The sequence below is a fragment of the Boleophthalmus pectinirostris genome, unplaced genomic scaffold, assembly GCF_026225935.1.
Source record: "Boleophthalmus pectinirostris isolate CB_2022bp ecotype Guang Dong unplaced genomic scaffold, ASM2622593v1 HiC_scaffold_4, whole genome shotgun sequence".
Taxonomy (NCBI): domain Eukaryota; kingdom Metazoa; phylum Chordata; class Actinopteri; order Gobiiformes; family Gobiidae; genus Boleophthalmus; species Boleophthalmus pectinirostris.
In genome coordinates, this window is record NW_026571353.1 from 16662390 (window position 1) to 16684246 (window position 21857).

A 21857-nucleotide genomic window follows, 5' to 3' on the forward strand; every position below is an offset into this window, starting at 1 on the left:
CTACTGGCTGCCTAAAGTAAGTCACTTCAGTTAGTCTATACTATGTCATTATTTGGTTATATCTCTTTACAATATTAAGTTGTTTGTTTTAACATGATTGTGAGGGGAAGAAGGGGGAAAAAACACCAACTTAACTAGAAAATGTTTATATATATATATATATAAAATATATGTGAGATGAATATGGTTGGTTTAAGTGTTTTATTCCACTGAAGTTCACATAGATGGGGCTGGTTTGTGGACATAGCGGTTAGTTTCCCTTAAACATCCCTGTTCCCCTACAAAACAATATCCAACAGTATCACACCATCTGGAGGAAAGTAACAACAGTGCATGTCAATATAGGCTATAACCATTGTCATTGTTCACTTCACATTATAGCTTCATATACAAACCCTACACTTGACAAGCAATGACAGATAAAATATTTTTTTTTACATAATAATATGGTGCTTCTGTGAACACTTTGATCACAATTTGTGGTTTGGTGTATGTAGCTAGTAGAGAGGAAATGTATTATGAGATAGAGAAAAGATAAAATTCATTCACAACACAAACACAGAACAATGGACACATCATCAGCACACTGTGGACATACACACCAAAGCTTCTTCAGGTCTCCATTATAGAGGTAACACTTCTTATCAGAGCCTTCATACATACAGTGTGCTATCAATATCTTATACAGCAAATCCGGCAGGCAGGTCAATGAAAACCTTAAAATACAATTATAACTAGTACAAGTGAAAGTTGCTAGCTCATAATTATACAATGTGGAATGGCATGGCAGGACTATGTACTAAAGTGGTTCTTATTCAGTGTGGTTTAGCACCAAGAGCAAAGTGGGTACAAGATAACATTGGATCATGCTTTTGTTGTTTTCGTATAATCTGTAAAGTGAGTTTAGAATGGAGGCTCTTGACAAACAACAAAAGAGAAAAATATTAAATTCACTTTCGAACATTTTCAAAACTATGAATTTTTTCACATAACAAGGCATAGCATTTTAAAAACCCTTTCTTTTCCTTTGAGTGCAGAATGTACATTGCAGTTCACAGGAACAATAGATAAAACTAAATAATCACAAAGAAATAATAACAAAAATAAAGTGAGGAAGTGCCACCAAGACACAAAGGGAAGACCCAGATGAATTGTCTAGCTGCACAGATCATATGTAACGTAACAGAATGCAATGTTCTAATCAACTGAGGGAGCTTTTAGACCACCCGCTCATTCTAATAAAATTAAGGACATGAAAAATCTGCCACAAATGTGATGCTGTTAAAACTGCACAGTGACATGTAAACGTATACAAATTTTAAAAGGAACATAATTTCAGATGTGACACCAAAGTATAAATCTATGTGAAAAGGTAGTTGATACAAATTAGTAGGGTGCAGGGAGGGTCAGAAGTTGTAGCAAAATAATGAATATGGCATGACATCTGCCAAGTGGCCTCTGGGCCAGAATAGCCAGCCTAGCACAATCTTAACCAAGACTAGTGATGTTGGCCTTTCCACCAGGGGGTGCTACAATGCGCTGGGTGTTACGACGGGGTACATTGTCATCAATTTGGGCGCCTGGATGATTAGGGAGAAATTTTATTAAGAGATTAAGTTTATGGGAGATACGACATTATATAGCCATTGGACTCACCGGACAAACTGAAGCCAGATTGGTGGAGGTTGCGTACAGGCTGGTGGGTGAACTGTGGCTGCTGTTCCTGTTTTGTGGGTGACATCTTCACAGATGAAACAGCAGATATTTTGGGAGTTACAGTGACCTCACACACAGGGCCATCATACTGGCCCCTGGGAACGCCCCGCAACTCTGTCAACTAAAGATTAATAGTAACCATAAGATCACACAATTATTAATGGTCAAAGGAAAGAGGCAGTTTACACCCCTACAGAAACTCTTTACCCTGCTGCGGGCTTTTATCCTCTTGTACACCTGATCAGGGAAGGGTTTTCGGCTAATGTAGCGGCCACAGCCCTCAGTTGTGTGAAGCGTTCCATCCTCCAGAACTATTTTGCCTTGGCTGATAACAACCAAAGGAGCTCCACGCACCTCTGCACCTTCAAAGATGTTATACTCCACTGCCTGTCAGGCAGAGAGAGAGTAAAAAAGACTTATTTGTAAAATGATAAAACGCAAATAAATAATAATTTTTACAGTTCTTACCAGGTTGTGAGTCTTGGCTGAAATTATTTTAGTGACATCTGGATCCCAGAGCACAAGGTCTGCATCAGATCCGACAGCAATACGACCCTTACGTGGATAAAGGTTAAATATCTTTGCTGCGTTTGTGCTGGTCACTGCCACAAACTGGTTCTCATCCATTTTTCCAGTTGCCTAATGAGACAAGGAGGTAGGTCATTATGGCCATTACAAGACTTCAAATTTATATCTTAATTTTCATACCACACATTTGTCCCAGATCAGGGACATCCTCTCCTCTGTGCCGTTGGTGCCTTCAGGGATGAGAGTAAAGTTATCTTTTCCTATGGCCCGCTGAGAGGTATGGAAGGTACAATGAGCACTGCCAGTCACTTGCAGGTCCCCACTAGATCAAAGAATATTATACATGCTGAAGACGTCACACATATTCCATCCATGTTAAGATTATTACCTCAAGCACCTACCATGAGAGGAGAGAGTTGAGATAATCAGGGGTGGTGGGATCTGGGCTCAGTGGAGGAGAAGTGACAAAGGCAGCTGCCTTTGCCCAGTTCTTGCTCCAGTAATGGGTACCATCTGTAGCCAAGCTGGCAGATATCGGCTCCCCATAAACCACAGCACCTATGGGGCAGGGGCAGGTGTACAACATCAGACCAAACCCAGACAATAGAAAGACAAAAAATAGATAGTTGTAAACAAGAAGCAGACCCTTTTTTCTCGCCAGGGCAATGACATCAGCAGCACTCTTACTCATCACCTTGGTGATATAGAGAGGACAGTTGGTCTGATTGGCGATAGTGACAGAGCGGTTGACTGCCTCAGCCTCCACCTGCAGATAACAAGAGCCAGAGGTCACACTGTCAGTCCTTCTCACTTCTGACAACAAATCATTTTAAGAGACTTAGGTTTGGAAAAAGGTAAGTCATGTTCAATGGAAGTTTTGACTTCTGTTTTGGGTGTTCTTTTGTTTATTGGGTGGTGGATACAACTGTAATGTTAAGGCAATTTTGATAAATTGAAAACATAAGGATATTTGTACCTCCTCAGGGCGGCTAAGCACATGACCTTCAGGACCAGTGATACCAAGTTCCAAAATACGTTTTTGCTCCTAAATAAAAAATAAACATTTGTAGTAAAATACATGAGAATGATTTAACAAATATTAAGGTTTTATGTTACCTCTGCAATAATGTCTCCATTCTCAGCGTGCACCTGTGCAATGGCTCCTAAGTCTCTGATGACACTGAACACTTCATATATCTAAGGAGAAGAAAAGCATTTTAGTAATGTAAAAGCAGTCAGTAAGAATAAAGTTTTAAAAGCCTGAACAACATGAAATGGTGTTAAGCCCAAACAAATTACCTGGGAATCAGAAAGTTGGAAAACATCCTTATAAGCCAAATAGACGAGGAAAGAGTTGACACCTAAATATATAACAGCCAAAGGTGGAATAAAACAAGAAAAGGGGCAAGCGAAAACAAAGGTCATGGGCATTATGGCAAGGCAGACCCTGTTTAGATACAGAGAAAACTGTGCAGAGGGGCAAAAGCTGTGAGAAGGATTTCAGACAGATTTAAGGGAAAGGCAACATCTGAATTCAGAGGAACAGGATTACTGTGGTGGTACCATGATCCTTCACTAAGGTCTCCATCTCCTCCTGGGTCCCCTTGTTCCAGTCAGTGAGATTCACGTGCAGAGAGTAGTCACAGCAGGACTTGCTGTCAGCCCATTCCCTCCATTGGTTAAAAGCTGACAGCAAACTAGTGCCAGGCTCTGGTACCACATGGTCAACTAGAGAACGTAAAAAATTACCACACTGACACTGCACGCACCATGGAGATATAAGATTGCTACTGAGAGCGTGTATTGTATTTGACATACTGATCATGGTGGTTCCTCCAGCTAAAGCAGCACGAGTGCCCTGATAAAAGTCATCTGCTGAAACCATGCCTCGATCAGGCATCTGAAACCGGGTGTGCACATCTATACCTCCAGGCATCACCATCCTCCCATGAGCCTCAACTGTCTTGACACCTCCAGGGACAATGAGGTTGTCACCAATTTGTCTTGAAAAATAAGAAATCATTGACAATCATGATTAATGCAATAATGTTAAGTAATATTACCATAAAAAGGACAGAACTTACTTGATAACTCCATCTTCCATATAAATATCAGCCAAAAAAGACTGATCATCATTTACTATCTTTGCTCCTTTGATGAGGAGACGATCACTCTGAAATGAATATAGTTTAACAATAACACCACAACACTTCAAAGACAATACAGAATACACTTACTATACCATAAAAATAATGTCACACCACCCATGTTACAGTTTAATAAGCAAGATCAACAGACTATTAAGAGTTTTCACAACATGAATATCTGAGAATGAGTCGACCTATAACAGAAAACTATTAAATTGCAGTATGTGTATTGAGTACTGTGTACAGTTGTCTAGATACAAATGGCTGCTCTGACCACAGTTTTATAGAACAAACTACTATGTGAAAGGACAAAGACTTCCTCTGACCCTTTCATACTTTATTAAAGCTGAATTATACATGCCATTCAGTAATCAACAAACAATTGTACCAAGAGAGAATCACACAGACTAGTGCCATTGTAATGATTTGTGTTGAATTTGTGACTGTAAAATAAGTGGCATTTGTTTAGCACTTTAAAGACAATAAGGGGAAAAAAAAGATTCAAAAAGCATTCACTTTTGCTATGGGTTTTCTCTTGGAAATATTTTGGTAGGACCTGCCCACTGTGACCTACTTTATGGTGGGTACTACATTACTACACAACACTTTTTTTTTAAAGGTTAAACTAAGATTTGTATTATAGTCACAATATGGGAGTAAATTATTTAATTTTGGTAGGCTATTTGCGATATCTTACAAAAAGGCAAGGATGCTGACTGCATTTATGCTAGGCGCATATAGGAGAAAAAAAAAGCAAAAATGTACTGATTTCTAAACAAGTTTCAGCACATAAAAATAGGAAGTAACGGGAGCCCTCGGACCGCATCTGCCTCTTAGTGTGTGACTGAATCAGAGCTGGTGACAGCAGCTCGAAGAATGGATGGCAGCCCATGCTAGCTTTTAGTTTAATCGTAAGAGATTTTGCATGTCAAAATATACTAACAAAACAGCGGATCTTCAAGTACTCACTGTGATTTTAGGGATGTTCTTTTTTCCTTGGTAACCCGACATGTTTAAGGATCCCTCTACACAGCTGTCTTCTTGGCTAATACGAGCTAGCAAGCCAGGGAAACCTCAGAAGCCAATGAAAGGATGAATGGATGCTCTGCTTGGTGGCTGTCGACGCCCTGAGCGCTTTCAGATAATATTGAGATGAAAAAAGTGTACGGAGTAGCACAAGAGCCGTGGCTGTATAGATGAAAGTGGACGTGCAAAAATTATAAGGGAAAATGACCCCAAGACCCAAGATAAACCAGACAGGTACCCAAAAGGAGCCGGGCCACAAAGAGACACCACGCATGCGCAGTACCCCACCCTTTTCAGTAAGACCCAAGCCTTTTGATGTGAAGTGATTTTGACAGGACTTTTTTAATGTGTACAAAATTGTAATAGGTTGATGTCTGGGGTTGACACAACATAAATTAATCCACATATCCATTTATTAACATATATTCAAACAGATAAAGGTTATTTTGGCATTTATTAATTGAGACACAGTTACAACAAGCTTTCTATTTACAAATATATTGCACTGTTCACACAATAGACAACTAAAGCTTATTTAAACTACTTTGTTATACATTTTACACATTGCTTTCCAATTAATGCCTCAAATACAGTGAGCTCAAATTGCATGGTCACTGTCTTTTCATACACATTCATTAAAAAGCATCATTCAGAATCCAGTTCAGCACATGCACACTTGATGCACACTTGATGCCTTGCAGTAACTTATAACTATCTGTAAAATATATTTTACTGCATGGTTTTAAATTATTGCATAACAAAAACTCCTTGTAAGCCTCAAACATTAGCACATGTCATAGCAGTGTTGCAAATGTGGTCATGACAAGGGGCAGATCACAGCTTATTATTGTCACATCTAGGTAGTGTAGTTAAATTATATAATAAAGATTTCAAACAACTAATAAAAGACCACCAATGTGTAGTAAAGAGTAGGTGTTGGTGCCCACGAGAAGATATGTAGGAAAAAAGAAATATAAAGAAGGCTCTTATTAAATTTGGCACCAGACTATGTACAGTATTTTAAACCCACAAATGAAGTCTAATCTCTACACAAAAATTTACAAAATACAAAATAAAACTCATGTATCTAATGTCTTAAGGCAACTAAAAATTCTGGAAATAAGTTTGTTTTTGTACAGCTTTTTGGTTATTTTCATTCAGAGTTAGATACTTAATTTAATATTTTCTGGCTAAAATGACCTGCAAGATTAAATTTGGTTGGAATTACAGTACTGGGTGTGCAAGTATAGAGGAGTGCAACTATGATAGGAAATACACATAACTAGTACATGATGTGATGCATTGTGAAGTCCAACCAGAGACACAATGATGACACAATAAAACAGAGACACAGCTTCACTATAGAAGAGTAATGGACAAACTTGAAGCAGGACATCCAGGCACTACTTAGGGATCTACTCAGTATGTGCTGGTGGGGGCAGTGGCAATTCTTTTCCCAATGTACACCCTATAAAAAACATACATTCACATGGTAAATAATTTCAAACAGGTTTGCGTAGCAAATTGTGTATTGCTGGACATTTGGCCTGTCAAGAAAGATGTGTTTGTTTAGTATCATAAAATAATGTAATTTACAGCTGGAAAATATTAACCAAATAATCACTAAAAACTACAAATTTCAAAATATGATTTAACTCACCCAATGCCAAGAGCAAGAATATGTGAGAGGAGCAAAGAGGGAATGACAACTTTGAGGAACTCAGCGGAGAAAACACCACCTTTCTTCATGACACCACTTTTTCTCATACTGAGAGATACTGAGCGTCTGGGGTGTCTAAAGTGAAACTCTCTAAAAGAACAAAACAAAAATTACAAGGAGATGATTTGTTAGTGAATAGTAAATGAATGAATAGTAAAAATAACTTACTTTGGAGGTATGTTTTCTGGTCTGCTAGACCAATCAGCAACCCAGTCAGCTTCTTTTGTAGGCTGAATGTCTTCATTTTCATCCTTCTCTTGAGCATCTTCTTCAGACTATTTTTTAAATAGATTTTAAAAATTAGCACAATAAGGCAAATGTTACATTTTATCAGAACAATTAACAGAACAGAATAAAGTTAGAGTATAGATTAGGATGGCAGTGGCTCAATAGCATTCACCTACAAACCCCAAAGTTCAGTCCAAGCTTCAAACAGCGCCTAGAATTGCTTTTGTAATCTTGGAAAACTAACACCATTATCATTAGTTAATAACTGCAATTTTACCTGACAATCTGCTGGACTTGACATCTCAACATCAAACATAATTTGACCTTCATCTTGTTCTGGACTTGGTGGCCGGTGAGGACTGTGCAATTTAGAAATAAATATTAAATATATTAATACATAAAATGTGTAGATTTATGAATAACTATACTATAATGTTATGTTACCTTTGACAGGAGGAGTTACTTGGACTTGATTCATGCTGTGCATCAAGAAGTATCTTTTCCATATCTCCATTGTGGATAGACGAGGATGATGGCACATGCTCTAACCCTCCTATAAGAGACTCGTTCTCTAGCACATCTCCCAAACCAGCATTTGCATTTATTTGGTCTGCAGCGGGTGGCATGAGAAGGTTACTTTGAGGACTCCGTGTTCCAGTGTTCCCATTCAGCTCCAACTCTACCCAAGAGCCTTTGCACAAATGTCCACAGAAATGAAAAATTATTCAGAATTAAATCACTGCCGTTAACATAAAAATGCATGTTTTTCAGTCCCCAAAACAGTTGACCTACATTTAATCTAGCTTTTTGAAACTGAATCGACTGTGGGATAGATCCATATGAGAGCACGCGTCTTTGTGCCACTGCCCTACAAACAGCTTTCCCAAGATGAATGGATTATGTAATTTCTATGTAATAAAAGGTTAGCTGAGCCCAACAAGCAAAGCATGCCATACTTATTTATAAACAATGATACTTTGTCACCCTAGAACAAAGAAAAGCAACAACAACAACAAAAAACAAACATATTGTTCTAAATGTCAGGTGGGTATTTCATGGCAAGGATGAGCGAAATTGCACAGGAGCCCATTTCAAGGCTGCAGCCACACGGTGGGTCTTGCATAACCCATGTAAAGACAAAAACCCAAGCACGTCGCTGCTACAGCGCGTAGCCCGTTTAATATCTTACTATTCCAAGACCAACAAGACTATGAACATCGATATCTGAGAACAAAATACAAAGGCTTACGAGAACCTTATTAGGATTCAAAGTCTAGCATCGTAGCAAACACGTGTTTTAACTTCTGTTGGTTAATATAGCATGTTAAGTAACACTGTCTACATTTGAGAGTGTATATTATTGGTTATCGATGAAAGCCAGAAGAAAATACAAGCAATTGCAAGATATTCGCTTTTGTCCCAAACTTGTTTTCATTTTGCTTAAGGTCCACCCAGTGCCTGCTCCAGTTTTTTGATTTGCCAATGTCCCATCAATCAAACATTTCGCCATATTCCATTGGCTGAAATGCATTTACGTCAGTAACGGCAGCATGTCCCCTAGCAGTCGACGAGGAAATTCCAAACCCCAACTTTTACAATAAAAACACAAACAAAACAAAAATCGACATAGATCTTGAGTGCTAATACCGACAGGTCTATTCGGAGCAGAATGAAACACTGTAATACAAGAGCATTACGTACCGTGAAGGCCGGGCTCTTCGTTATTGTTTTGCTGAGCAGCAGCAGTGGACATGTTGACTACCCAGTTCTTGCATTCATCAACATGACACGCAGACAAGCTGCAAAGGGCGCATGCGCCAAGTCTGTCCTAGGTCCAGACGGGACCAAGGCAGGACAGACAGGACAAAAGATTACGCAATTTTACAGCTCACCAACATGGTAAAATACAAAAATGCATTACTTAATTATACACCTGCTGTTAAATGTGCAACACTGTCTACATTTGAGAGTGTACATTATTGGATATATAAGGAAGAAAAAAAATATCACAAAACACACGTTAACCAATCAAGTGTTTATTACTTTCCATAATTTCCATCTACATAGAAGCCCTAGTCCCCAAAACCATCATTTATCACTCGTGATTTGTCACTGGTGAATTAAGAACATGAAACATGATTATCTTTTCTTTCCTTCTTTTTACCCACATTACTACGACATAATTAGGATTCATTACAAAGGATTAAATGTTTTTTTTTTTTTTAAAGATTCTTAACTCAAAACCAATGAGATCAAGAATAGCTAGACCATAACATCCACAATTATTTTTCTTTAGATATCTAGCAGTGAAAGAGACTTCAAAAGTCACTAAATCATTAGAAGTTAAAAACTACCCAAAGGCCTCCTGACAGACAGTTAAAAATAGTACAGTGATAAAAACAAAAATAATTAATTTGATCTGGCACAGCCAAAAATCATTCAACAAACACAATAAATATAATCAGCCGGATGTGTAGGCGTAGCAGGGCTTCATAAGTTAGCCAAATTGTCATTGCACACATTGAAAGGTATACTTTTGTCCTGAGATGTTGTTTACGAAGATTGCACAATTGGGAGCCGGTCTAGGGGCACTACTGAACAGAATCCAGTTTTCATTGTAACTAATTACCATATGTTCTACTAGTAATGTTGAATTTACAAAAGATCTGTGAAGACTTTTAAGTAATTATTGTTTTATCTCTAATAAATCTTTGGAGTAGAGTTTAACAAAATAGGTAAAATAAGAAATATAGTTAGAATATTTGTTTTGTTCGGATATAAACAACAACGTAAAAGTATGTACGTGTATGATGTAAAAGGTAAATCTGTGTGTGGGAACTAGTTTAAGTCCTGAAAAATAAACAAATTATTGGTTGTGGCCACAGCAATAATGTTATCCAGCGGATGCCAGGCTGTGTGTAGGATTTTCTTGGAAAAATCCAAACTGTTTATGCAGCTCTCCTCTGTGTTATGTTTCCCACCTGTGCAAGTTTTCAGGACTGTCTGGGGTTTACAATTTTCTCTGGAAGCCTCAAGAGTCATGTTTCGTCTAAAGCCTCTATCAAACATCCTGAAGTAGTTGTTGTAGGAGCCTGTCATCACCACACTGAAATGACAATATTGCACTATTTTCTGTTGTATTCTCATCAGTTGTGGAATTGTGTTGTTTCATTCACACGTTTAATGCATAAACAATGCATATTTAGTTCCTCTCTCAAATGGAAATCACTCTGTTCCACTTTGTGGTGTCATGTGGTAATATAGGATCTGCTTCACTGTGTTTTTAAACAGCTTCCCTAGAATCATTTGGATGATTTCAGCTCTAGAATTGCAAATCTCTGAAGAAAACTTAAACGGTAGCTGTTAACTTGAAAACTACCACTACTTGACATCACCAGGTGGACAGACAGACTATTAACAAAGGGTTACTAAAATGTGTGAATGAAACCAAACTCATCTGTGGATGTTTTAGGGGAGGCAAGAACATTATAATACGGCTAAAAGCTCACAAGAATCTATTATGTGTAATATAAGACCTTTACATAAAATATATATATTTTAGCAGTCATAACAAAACATCCATGCATTTATTGATATAGAAACATCTCATAGACTTGTGTGCTTTATTTAACATAACTAAAACTGCCTAAATGTTGAACTGAAGTAAAATAAAAATAGCTTTACCGATCATTGTCACTCCAACAGCATTCAAACTTGTCAAAGATGCAATCATTCTCATAGAGCGAACACAGCCTACTCCTGAGATATGCGTTCACCTATCAAAAGGATGCAATGTAGGTATGGGAAATTTATATGAAGGGTATTGACTGACATACCTGATATGTTTCAATTGGCTTTGTGTCCATGTTGATATCCCAGATTTTGACAGACAAATAATCTCGTGTCATCACGTAGCGTCCACTGTGACTAAACTTGACATCAGAAATGGATGATATTATTTCAGAAAAAAATGAGCGTCTGTTTGGATCCTCTGGCTCTTTAAATACTTCAAATCAAAATGCACAATAAGAGATGATATAGAAAGATGCAATCCTAATTTTCCCAATAAATGCCAAGATATGCAATTAATAACTTACATTTGGCATGTTTAGCGCACAGTGCTGCTGCTCTCAGGTCACATAAACGAATTGTGCCTTTACTGCAGCTGTACACTAAAGTGTGACACTGGCTGGGGTGAAACTCTGCTGCAGTTATAACCTCTGTCAAGTCCTCCATATTAGCTGGCTTTATGTCAACAATATCTTTATTTAAAGTTAAAGGTCCTGTAATAGGCAAAAAATTGACTCTTGTGAACTTGTCAAGACATTTTATAATGTTATCTATACCTGGAGTTGTGTTTTGTTTCATTTACATACAATGCTCGGTTCCACCTTGTGATGCCATGTAGTGGTAGTTTTCATATAAACCTTTTTGTTGAAGATGTATGGAGTTTAAAAACACAGTGGAGCACTTCCTGTATCACCACATGACATCACAAGGTGAAACAGAGTGTTTTCTGTTTGAGGGAAGAACTCTTAAATATCCTGTGCCTAAATATGCAGGGTTTGTGTGTTTAACGTGTGAATGAAACAAGACACTACTCCAGGTATGTTTGTGATGAGGAAACGACATTATAGAACAGATCAGAAAGCAGTGTAATATTTACCTTTAAGGTAAATTAAAACATCAGAAGAAAAGCCCAATGCTAGAAGATATGCTGCCATCTACTGTTGATATCAAGAATAAAAATGAATAAAATAAAATGAAGATATACTGGTTGCACTGGTAGCAATGTGTCTGAAAGGAAAGAATTAGTACATACAAATTGTACTACATTGTCAAAATGTACAAGAAACAAACAAAAACCACAAAGGATACTAAAGCACTGATCTGTGATCTCTAGATGCCACAAGTTAATCCGTAGATCATCTGCAGACAAGTAGGTCTCATTGTCGCTATTGACTGAGATCGAGTTAATATGGTATGTATGAGGATTGGCAAACACTCGTCTTAGATTGGCCTCCACCATCAAGTCCATGGGTTTGAAAAATGGCACCTGAGCACAAAATTTTATTTACTGCACTGGTTCAGAAAAGTCTGCACTGAAACACAAAGAACTGGATTTTGTAGTATGTATAGTAAATTGGAATTCCAACCAAGTCACCAGTTTCATAAAATATGGAATTAAATTTATTAACTGAGATTCAGGAGAATGACACCTCAGCCTCCTACTGCTTCTCTCCAGCAAACCACACCTCTTATTACCCAGAAGCCCTATTTATACAACACCATCTGTGTCTGCTCTCATAAACGTCTTTAACATATACTGTTCTTTTGGTATGATCCTTGTTAGTGAAGTGGTATTTACTACAATTACTACAAAAAACTTTTTTTAAAATACCTGTAGTGATGCGATGTTGGTGAAATCTTTATATTGCCCATCTCTCAAATTGTAGCCCTCTGGTCTTTTGTTACGTTCACTTATTTTCCAAAGCTTTATTGTTTTGTCTAAAAAAAAAAAAAAGTATAATAGTATAAGTGTCTATATTCTCAGTTATATATCAATGTAGGGCAGGTTGTTATAATGAAAAAAATTCAACAGTAATCTGATTCCTACAGCAAAATCATTGTGATACAGTAATTCTTAAGTCAGCTCTATGCTCAAACAGAGACACTTTCTTCCCCACCCACCTTCTGAGTGAACAAAAGATAAATAACCAAATCAACTTTCAGAATCCACTGATGGCTTTATCAATCTCCTAAAGGCAATATAAAGATATTAAAGGACTATGTAACTTTTCTGGTGAAGGGTCTGCCACCTTTTCATCTCCATGTAGATGTGGGCAAAAGCAATAACATCTTTATATCTTCATTGAGATGCCGGGGCCGGTGGAAGCCCCTACCCCAGAAAAGTTACATGGACTGTGATAAAAATGTATCAGCTGTAAAAAATAGTGATATGATTCTGTGTTGTCATATTGCTAACCATTAAACTAATACACTAATGTGAATGCAAAATGCAAACTCACCATTGGTAGATAAAACAAAATGTGCAGCATTTTTTTGAGGCAACCATCGAATCGTTGTTTATTTTCTCTTCGATCTCAAGGCTTTTCAGGCTGTCAAACTCGGGCTTATGACTCTGGAAGGTACTGTAAACATTGTACTGTGCACGACATTGTGGCTGATTCTGGCTCTAAAAACAGTCAAAGTAGATGAGTTTGCACAATCTTTTTGGTAATTTACTACATTGTTTATTATTTTATATAAATATACTTTATCTTGCTCAAAGATAACAATACGGCCCCCTCTGTCTCCTGTGGCTAGTAGCTCTCCGGTGTAGTTGAATTCAACAGTAGAAATTATGTCAGCTGTAGGGATGTCATGATTAATGATTAATTCAGGTCACAATAAAGGCAGGTAAACCCTAACAAATAATTACTGTGACAATTTCAGATGCAAAATTATGTAATGAGAACTAAATCTTTACCCCATAAAGGTATAATTCTGATATTCATTGTCAGCTACAAATAAAAACAAATACATTTCTATAATTTATTTAATATTATTTTTTGGTCATCAGAATACGAATGTGAATTAACCGCTTAAACCAATGGTCATGTTGCCTTTTTAGTGAAAACACATGTAATGATATTCTATAGACACTAAAACACTAAATCTGAATTTTTTACATTAATAATTGTCATAACCTACCCCAACTTCATATAACTATAGTTATAAATATTTTAGTATAGTGTATATATTACACTAAAATATCTATAACTTAACCAATCACTAACTATTATTGTAAACTACACTGTAAATTAACAAGATAGTGGGCTACAGTGAAACATGTATGATTTGCATAGGCACAAGGCACACAATAATGTATCTAATGTAACTTTACTACCTTTTTGTAGGCAGGTTTTATTTCGTAGCCACAAATGGCAATGTAAACAATTTCCTTCATTTCATAATGAGGAATGAGCAAGTGTGTACAGAAAGTCTTCCAGACAATAATTTAGAAGGCAGTCAAGGACTACATTTACCTTCAGCAACCTCATCATCTATTGGCCCTTTTACTTGAGAAAAGCACCACTCCATGTCACTACTCTCTTCACCAGCTTCTACAGAAATACAAAAATAAAAAATATACAACACTTTAAAGTACATATAATCAATAACAATTTCTACTGAAGATGGTACCGAGTTAAACTTTAAAAGGTCTCTTTCCACGAATACAGAAAACTGTACGTATTGTTGAACTTTTGTTGCTCATGCTTATCTACAAGACAAGTGCCACTAGCTGCTTGTTAGTTATTAACCTGCTAACTTGCATTTGCTAAGTTAAAAATAGCATCTGCCCAAAATTAAACCTGAATATGATCTTTGGTGTAGACGGTTTGACTCAAATTTACCTGCCATAGTGAGGTAGTTTGGTTCAGCCCTCGTCAGACTAGAACAGTACGTGACCCGCGGTGTGCTCATGGCTGGGCGCTTCGGACCAAAAGGCAGAACAGAAACCAAGCAAGGCGTGTGGATAGAATACCCGGTGTTAAACCGTTCCTGTCTCGGTCCTCGGACCGTGGTCAGAGGACACAGGGGAGAAGCGTCTTCGTCTCCAGGGCCAAAGGGGCGCAGCAGCCGCTCGTCCCTCGGGGTTTAACTCCCGTGTTCGGAACCTCCAGTGAGTGCGTGGGCTCAATAAACAAGTCAGGTCTTCGCTCAAGACTCGTGGTTTTATTTGCCGTACTGCACTAAATAACATGGCACTCGCTCCGGTCGCCTCCTCACCATTCATTTCACACATTGCAAAACTAAAAACAGACAGACACCCATACACTCCGCGGGCCCATTCAAAAGCGCGTGCCTCCGGGGGCGCGCACGCAGTCCCTCACTCACGCTCACGCCACTCACCACTCTAAACATTGCACATAGGAGTACATATATATCTCATAACACCGGGTAAGATTTCGCATATTTAGAAAAAGTCCCCGGATAACACGAACTGCTTTGCACGCAATTCAATTCAGTTCATATCATATCTGCATTATTGTTTTAGACTTCGCACTCCACTTTGACAGCACACTTTGCACACGGACTCTCCCAGAATTTATTAAAAAAAAAAAAAAAAAAAGAATTTATTTCAAAATGGCGCGACGCGGGCAGTGTCCACATGTCTCCGGCGAGGAGCAGGTGGGATGCGCATTGACCACTGTCTGTGCACCGACGCTATACTTTAACTAAGTGTTTTTATTGTCTGCAAGTAGTAAGCTCCCAACCTCCCGTTGGGGAAAAAAAAATGAATTAACGCCAGAACTTGTGAAGTGAAACTAACCCCTGAATGTGTGAAATGAAACTAACCCATGAATACATAACGTTTGTACAACGGAGTACGTGTCACATAAAGAAATGTGTGTGCAGTGCCATATATTTTAATAGCTCCATGCCATACGAAGTAACTGGCAGCAACAATAGCAGGGAGCCAGTGGTTGCACAATTATTTTAGGCTTGCACAGATGTCCATTTTGAAGTGCGCATTTCTCCGCTGTCCTTTAATACAGCGAAACAACGCTTTGGACACTGAAAAAGGAAAAACACAATAGGTCTATTGTAATGAAATTGTTTATTACACAACGTCAAAACTGTAGGCCTATTTTTAATGCCTCTCAAAAATACACAGCTACTATAATGCAGCTAAATCTGCTACTAAAAGCAATAAAAAAGTTTAGTAGTTGAATCTAATTGAAAAAATTACTTCACCTTACATTATAAGTGAAAATCAAGATAGGTAATTGCTGTTGTCAGGACACATACTCAGGAAAGGTATGGATCACACACATCTATTGTGGTGATCATTGCGCTCAGGATAGTGTAGCAGATCATTTGGTTCATCGTCTTAACTTCCCCACGATAAAATAAGTTGTCCATCGTGCAAGAAGCAGGGCACCAAACAGCACAGTGTAGCTGAAGAGGATGAACTTCAAGACTTCTCTAAATGTCCGTAGAAAACGAATTATCAGAGGCTCCTCATCGAAAGTGAATTTTGTTCTTATGTTCCCAAATTTAGGATTGGAGAGTGGTCCCATGTTCTCACCTCGACCCATCCTGTAACACATTTTGCTCAGTCTTACTACTATAGACAATACAAAGCAATCATACCATTTTCAATGAGCCAGCTTGGTAGAACTGCATACACAGGCTTAATTATTTCCACACAGTGACGGTAAAAGTAGTTTCTCAGAAGCATTAATAATTCATTTGTAAATTGCACAAAATGGGTTCTGTATTGATCGACTTACTTGTTCATCATTTTTTATGGTGGTTATTGTTAGAGTAAAACGTTTTTAAGCATCTATATTTTATCGTTAAACTAATGTTTAAAATAAACTCAAATAAAATCAAAATATAGGCTATGGATACAATACAGCGTAGAGACAAAAAAAGAACATATTGAATACCCTACTAATGAAAAGTAGCCAAATGCTGTAAAAGCTTTTGTTTTGGCCTACCTTTACTGTTGCAAGTGAGAAAAGAATCTTCAGAGGGTGGACTCTCCTGCCAGCTCTAAAATCTAGGAGTTTTGAGTTCTTTCCTGACTGGTTTGGCTCCTCCTCCTGTGGTTAATACAAAATGGTGAACAAAAAACAAACTTGAGTACACGGATTGAAAAAAATCCCAGGTTATAAAAGTTAACATCAATTTGATACTATAGATAGATACTTTAAAAACAAATATGATGGGAACATGCCTTACCAGTCTATAAAGTTAACAAGAATATCTGAGTGCACCCAGCCGCCCTCTTTTTGTCCATTGTGTGGATCTTGGTGAAAGTATTGACTCTGAAGAGAGATCAAACACCCTGCATGCAGCGCTGCTATCCTCTACCGGAACACGGAGCAAATGGCCTCCTAATTCAATCAGTGTCCTGCACTGCCAAATCATGGGCTGCTGTGGGCTGGGCTCTCCAGACAGCACTGGCCCATTATCGGCTGATCAGGCCTGTTACTGCGCTAATTGCTCCTTCAGAGAGCTGGACCCCTGCTGAAGGATACACTCCCGTATCCCTGCCTTTCATCATCTCTTTAGTAATCGTGATTATCATGTCTCATGTCAGAGAAAACATGCAACAAGAAGGCCAATGTCATGCCACTGAATTAAGTCAAGAATTACCTAGCTATCACTCAGTTACTGATTTATTAAAAATTTGGTATGGTTGAGAAAACGTTCAACAACAAAAGTAATAGTGACTACAAAGTCAGACATTTTATAAACAACTGCCAAAGCAGATTTTATATACAGCTGGAATCGAAAACGTAACAAGATTGTAATTTGTAATAACTGCTTAAATGGAAGTTAACTGTCATTTCTGTTAGTATCAGTTGCAAAAAACAAACAACTCAACTATTATGGATGTGAAATGGGTGCTTTTACTTAATTGTCCAGTGAAGTATGGAAGAATAATTTAGAAGGTCTGAGATTCAGGCTTGTCCATGAGCGATTTAATCCAGGTAGTGCCATTGATAAGTTTGGTAGTGGCTATAACATACTCCATGCCACTGTCCTCCATTTGAGAGAGGAAACGAAGGGCAGCTATTTCTGCATAAGTTACTCCACCAAGAAAGAAGACCAGAGTTGTACGGTTTTCCCCTTGCTGACCTGTTAAACACACAAAAAGAAAGAAAACATTTCACTAAAAAATAGTAAAATTCTATCTAAGTTAAACACTGTAATGCAAGAGAACTAGGTAACATCACTGTAGAAGAAATATGAAAACACTAGTTTAGCTCTGCAATCACCAGGTTGAGAGTCTCTATTATCACCTTTCAATTCCCAATAAAGCAAACATGTCCAGACAAATCAACTGCTAATGCCACAAACTGCTGTCTCATGAGAGCATTGCAAATTGAGAATATAATTAAATTTATCATTAGAATATCCACACAACCGTTAGCATCCTTTTCAAGCAGAGAATGATGGAGGGAATGCTCTTCTCTGTGCATTGTTGTAACATATGGCTAAACAAACCTAGATAGTGGCACAGTAATTTGCGGCTGTTGCTAAGAATTTATAGCAGTAACAATGCTTGTTTCTTATCTACATGGGCCAGATTGGAGGTTTTGCTGTTTCTGGGAAACAGGGCAAACTGTAGACAAATCCCTACGTTTCTTGTGAAGCCCAGCAGGCAGTTGTTGCCTCTCCTCAAAATGTGGACCAGGAAGCATCTTTAGCACTTCTTCAATACTTCGCCAGCCAGGCCTTGCCAAAACCTGAGTTAGTCGAATGCTTAGAGGGGCATATCCACTATATACATAGGAGATGTCATTTGGATTCTGTAGGGGGAAAAAAATCACATGCATTACTGGGTAAACAACAATAAAAGTCCAACAGAGCTAGTCATGTTTTATTATACCTGTTCATTAGCATCCTCCATCCACAGTTTTAGGGTTTTTCTGATAGTGGGGTAGTTGTTTCTAGAGCTGGTTTGCAGCTTTAGGAGTCCAGCTTTCTCAAGGTTGTTTAATGTTAGTATGTGTTCATAACCATAGGTCTTGAAAGAGAAACAATAAATAATTTTTGGTAAATTTACTCAAATTATATTTCATCAATTGCAATGTATGTCTGCATAAAAAACAAACTGTCATTTAAACTCTTACCTGCAGAATCTCCCTTTTGTAGAAATCCAACACTTTTTGCTTGAGACCATTGTTACATACAGACTGCATACACATTAGACGCAGTATCTTTATCAGGGGGTCCTTTTGAGCAATCCGGTCTTCTATATAGGTGTTAGGCTAGAAAAGTATAAAGCAATTAGATCCGTACTCTGGCCACCATTTTTGGTGCTGAAGAAGAAGTACCTTGTCGGTGTCAACCCCAGTCATAAATTCCTGTTCCACTGTCAGTTTGTCGAAAAAGGCCTCAGACGCTGAAAAATAAGTCCCATGTCACATCTACATGTCGCACCAAGTGGTTAAATAAATTTAAAAAACAGAATGGGTTTACACACTTGTTATATCTTTAATCAGCTCTGCTATTGATGTATGATTTGCTAGGGAGATTCGTGCTGCCTGCATATGTGGTAGCTGTGATACAAACTGCTTTATTTCTCCCACAGTTTTAGCATTGTGGCGTTCCTATGAGAAAGACACACATTAACCAATGTATATATCTTTATGTTGACTTGAATTATAAGGGAGTAATAATTACACAATATACTAATTAACACTGTTATAACAGAATAAAACAGACTGTAACTTAATCATCACAGTGTTATCCATTCCTGTTTGTATTGCTATGAGGTTTTGTTTTCTGCTTGCACACACGCACGCGCACACGCACATGCGCGCACGCACACACGCACACGCACACACACACACCAAATCAGCTCATATCTCTAGCTTATCTCAGCAGATCACTTTTCTAACCTAATAGAGTTGTCTAATGCATTATCAGTGTGGAAATGTCATGGCCATAATCAGACCACCATTCTAATGAAGTTTGTATCAACAGGATAAATTAAAATACAGTACAAATGTAACTAACCTCAAAAGCAGCTGAAATTATTTTGGCCTTCTTGCTGAGAGCAGATCCAACAGCGTTAAAATTTTTGTCTCTAATTTCAGCATACAACTCCTCTGCTGAGTTTAGTTGCAATTTCTTGTGCTCTGTTGGTAAATCTTTACTTGTTTCACCTTGCTTTTTCTGTGCAAACTTTTCTGGAGGCAGTTTCACATAACCTGTGGAATATAAATGTTTCAATTAGCGGCTAGTTCTGATTTCAAATAAATAGCATTATACCGCCTGACCATTATTAATTCCATAGATTTCATCAATTAGCCCCTCGTAAGTCAGTTGGGTAGCTAGTGGGGTAAGCAGGTCAACATTTCGGTCCAAGAGAAGAAGTGTATCAAACACTGGCAAGATTTGGTTTTGACTCCCAGCAAACTCTCTCTTCATTCGCAGCATCATGTTGGCCACATGCTGCAGACAAACAGTAAATTCATTTACAGGATTTTGTTTTAGTGTGATCTCTTTTCCTGTTTCAAGGACTCACCCGTGCACATTCTCCTTTACCATAAATCTGTGGTATAGTTCCATATAGGGCCTGTAGTGTCATAAGGCCTTTGGCTGTGTGATAAAGACTTGTCTGATCATTCTCCAGATAGCACTCCTGTACAACACATAAGGATATTTTTGAAACCTAAAATCATCATTTAGGTACCAAACTTGAGTGAGTACGTTCAGGCAGTGAGGAGTGTGGATTTGACCATACCCTGAAGGCACTTTCATACTCCATAGAAAGAAGATCTCCATCATAAGGTATTAGGTCTAGTATGTACTCATCTATGTTACTGAAAGAGCCTAACACGCCCAACTCCTTCAATCTCTGCTCACACAGCATGCTACGCCGAGGCACAAACAGAATGTGGAAGTCTCGGGAGGGATGCAGTTTATCCTCACTAAGATATGGAACAAACAAACACAAAATAAGCTTGTGGCAGTAAATAATTAAATTGAAAATTACAAGGGAATAACGTGTAAATATTTCAAAATAAATGGACACACCTGAATATGTTGTCGGCTATAATCTCCATGAGCTCCAGTCTGGGCCGAACAAAAAATATGATGTTTTTAACCTCAGCTGAGGGCAATCGCCCACGCTTTAAGGTGAACATCTTATCCACTTCATGCTCCTGAAAAAAATTGTGAACATGGCTTAGTTATACTTTGTAATGTTGAAACATTTGTGGCTTACTTAATCACTTACTTTGAGTAACGAATACTGTGCTATTAGTCCAAATGGCCCAGTGAGATATTCGTCCCATACTATAGCCTAAAGCGCAACAACATAGTGGTTAAAAACAAAACAAAAAAAGTCCATGTTCCTTTTAAAATTAGTTGTAAGATAACGCAGGGTAAAGTAAACAAATAAAATACTCTGTAAAACAGTATTAAGAGTTCTGCAACTCAAACTGCATGGTGCTATGACCATGAACATGAACTGTGGAGGAAAGAAGTTAAGCTAGAATATGTCCCCTTTACTGTCTGGAATGGCTACATACCAGGCTAGCGAGTTCATTCAGCTAACTAGCTCAGCTAACAATAACACGGGCTTCGGTGTAATATTATGAATATACCTTGCTTCCTGCACATTTGTCCAAAAACTCACGAAGCTCCTTTCGTGCTGCTTCTCTTAAAATGTTTAAATTAACTCGTCCGTAAGACAAGTGGGCAGCCATTTCTCCCTTCACAGAAACAAGAGTCAGGTGACAACGCGGATGGTCCACGAAATCACGTGACTAAGGCGTTGCCATAACAATAATTTATAAGGCTCTTCATACTGAAATAAATGCTCCTTCAAACTAACATTAATTAATTACTGAATCGCTTTCGTGTTTTGCATCTGCAGAGGACCATATTGTGTATCTTCATGCCAACATCTCAAATGTGGTAACGGCAGTTTTTTTGCTAACCATTTGTGATGCAAT

General features: G+C 38.0%; 4 protein-coding genes across 4 annotated transcripts; all 4 read right to left on the reverse strand.

Moving 5' to 3' along the window:
* Positions 1–234: 234 nt before the first annotated feature.
* On the reverse strand, positions 235–5708 carry dpysl2a (dihydropyrimidinase like 2a). The gene is made up of 14 exons (XM_020935424.2): positions 5361–5708; positions 4329–4417; positions 4063–4247; positions 3808–3972; positions 3544–3605; positions 3361–3441; positions 3221–3289; positions 2890–3010; positions 2646–2802; positions 2425–2566; positions 2185–2355; positions 1924–2103; positions 1657–1837; positions 235–1580 (listed from the first exon to the last, which is right to left on the reverse strand). The coding sequence occupies exons 1-14, from the start codon at positions 5400–5402 to the stop codon at positions 1489–1491; spliced, it is 1737 nt and encodes a 578-aa protein (XP_020791083.1). The 5' UTR covers positions 5403–5708; the 3' UTR covers positions 235–1488.
* A 100-nt stretch (positions 5709–5808) lies between these two features.
* Positions 5809–10462, reverse strand: bnip3la (BCL2 interacting protein 3 like a). The gene is made up of 7 exons (XM_020935478.2): positions 10347–10462; positions 9067–9164; positions 7810–8056; positions 7643–7724; positions 7306–7412; positions 7078–7227; positions 5809–6885 (listed from the first exon to the last, which is right to left on the reverse strand). Exons 2-7 carry the CDS (start codon positions 9116–9118, stop codon positions 6837–6839), a joined length of 687 nt encoding a protein of 228 aa, XP_020791137.1. The 5' UTR covers positions 9119–9164; positions 10347–10462; the 3' UTR covers positions 5809–6836.
* On the reverse strand, positions 9386–15460 carry ppp2r2aa (protein phosphatase 2, regulatory subunit B, alpha a). The gene is given in 11 exon segments (XM_055161311.1): positions 9386–10471; positions 11050–11141; positions 11202–11371; positions 11463–11627; positions 12244–12421; positions 12767–12873; positions 13395–13446; positions 13448–13561; positions 13642–13736; positions 14415–14492; positions 14784–15460. Coding segments are annotated over 11 exon segments (1389 nt in total). The 5' UTR covers positions 14854–15460; the 3' UTR covers positions 9386–10203.
* Positions 15461–17543: 2083 nt separating this feature from the next.
* vps33a (VPS33A core subunit of CORVET and HOPS complexes) lies at positions 17544–21656 on the reverse strand. The gene is made up of 13 exons (XM_020935420.2): positions 21507–21656; positions 21137–21202; positions 20935–21062; positions 20642–20828; positions 20423–20539; positions 20175–20349; positions 19912–20105; positions 19376–19502; positions 19227–19294; positions 19023–19160; positions 18779–18916; positions 18530–18698; positions 17544–18024 (listed from the first exon to the last, which is right to left on the reverse strand). Exons 1-13 carry the CDS (start codon positions 21606–21608, stop codon positions 17831–17833), a joined length of 1803 nt encoding a protein of 600 aa, XP_020791079.1. The 5' UTR covers positions 21609–21656; the 3' UTR covers positions 17544–17830.
* Between the last annotated feature and the right edge of the window lie 201 nt (positions 21657–21857).

What these genes read in the sequence shown, in the direction of transcription:
- vps33a (XM_020935420.2), bottom strand. Translation starts at nt 21,608, where the DNA reads ATGGCTGCCCACTTGTCTTACGGACGAGTTAATTTAAACATTTTAAGA. An exon ending in ATAGCCGACAACATATTCAG is followed by an intron (nt 20,829 to 20,934) that starts GTGTGTCCATTT and finishes TCCATATCTTAG; the next exon opens with TGAGGATAAACTGCATCCCT. An exon ending in TGCTGGGCTTCACAAGAAAC is followed by an intron (nt 18,025 to 18,529) that starts GTAGGGATTTGT and finishes TGTGTTTAACAG; the next exon opens with GTCAGCAAGGGGAAAACCGT.
- dpysl2a (XM_020935424.2), bottom strand. Translation starts at nt 5,402, where the DNA reads ATGTCGGGTTACCAAGGAAAAAAGAACATCCCTAAAATCACA. An exon ending in AGAACATCCCTAAAATCACA is followed by an intron (nt 4,418 to 5,360) that starts GTGAGTACTTGA and finishes TATTCATTTCAG; the next exon opens with AGTGATCGTCTCCTCATCAA. An exon ending in TCCAACTTTCTGATTCCCAG is followed by an intron (nt 3,442 to 3,543) that starts GTAATTTGTTTG and finishes TCTTCTCCTTAG; the next exon opens with ATATATGAAGTGTTCAGTGT.
- bnip3la (XM_020935478.2), bottom strand. Translation starts at nt 9,118, where the DNA reads ATGTCCACTGCTGCTGCTCAGCAAAACAATAACGAAGAGCCCGGCCTT. An exon ending in CCAGAAAACATACCTCCAAA is followed by an intron (nt 7,228 to 7,305) that starts GTAAGTTATTTT and finishes TTGTTCTTTTAG; the next exon opens with AGAGTTTCACTTTAGACACC. An exon ending in ATTCTTGCTCTTGGCATTGG is followed by an intron (nt 6,886 to 7,077) that starts GTGAGTTAAATC and finishes TGTTTTTTATAG; the next exon opens with GGTGTACATTGGGAAAAGAA.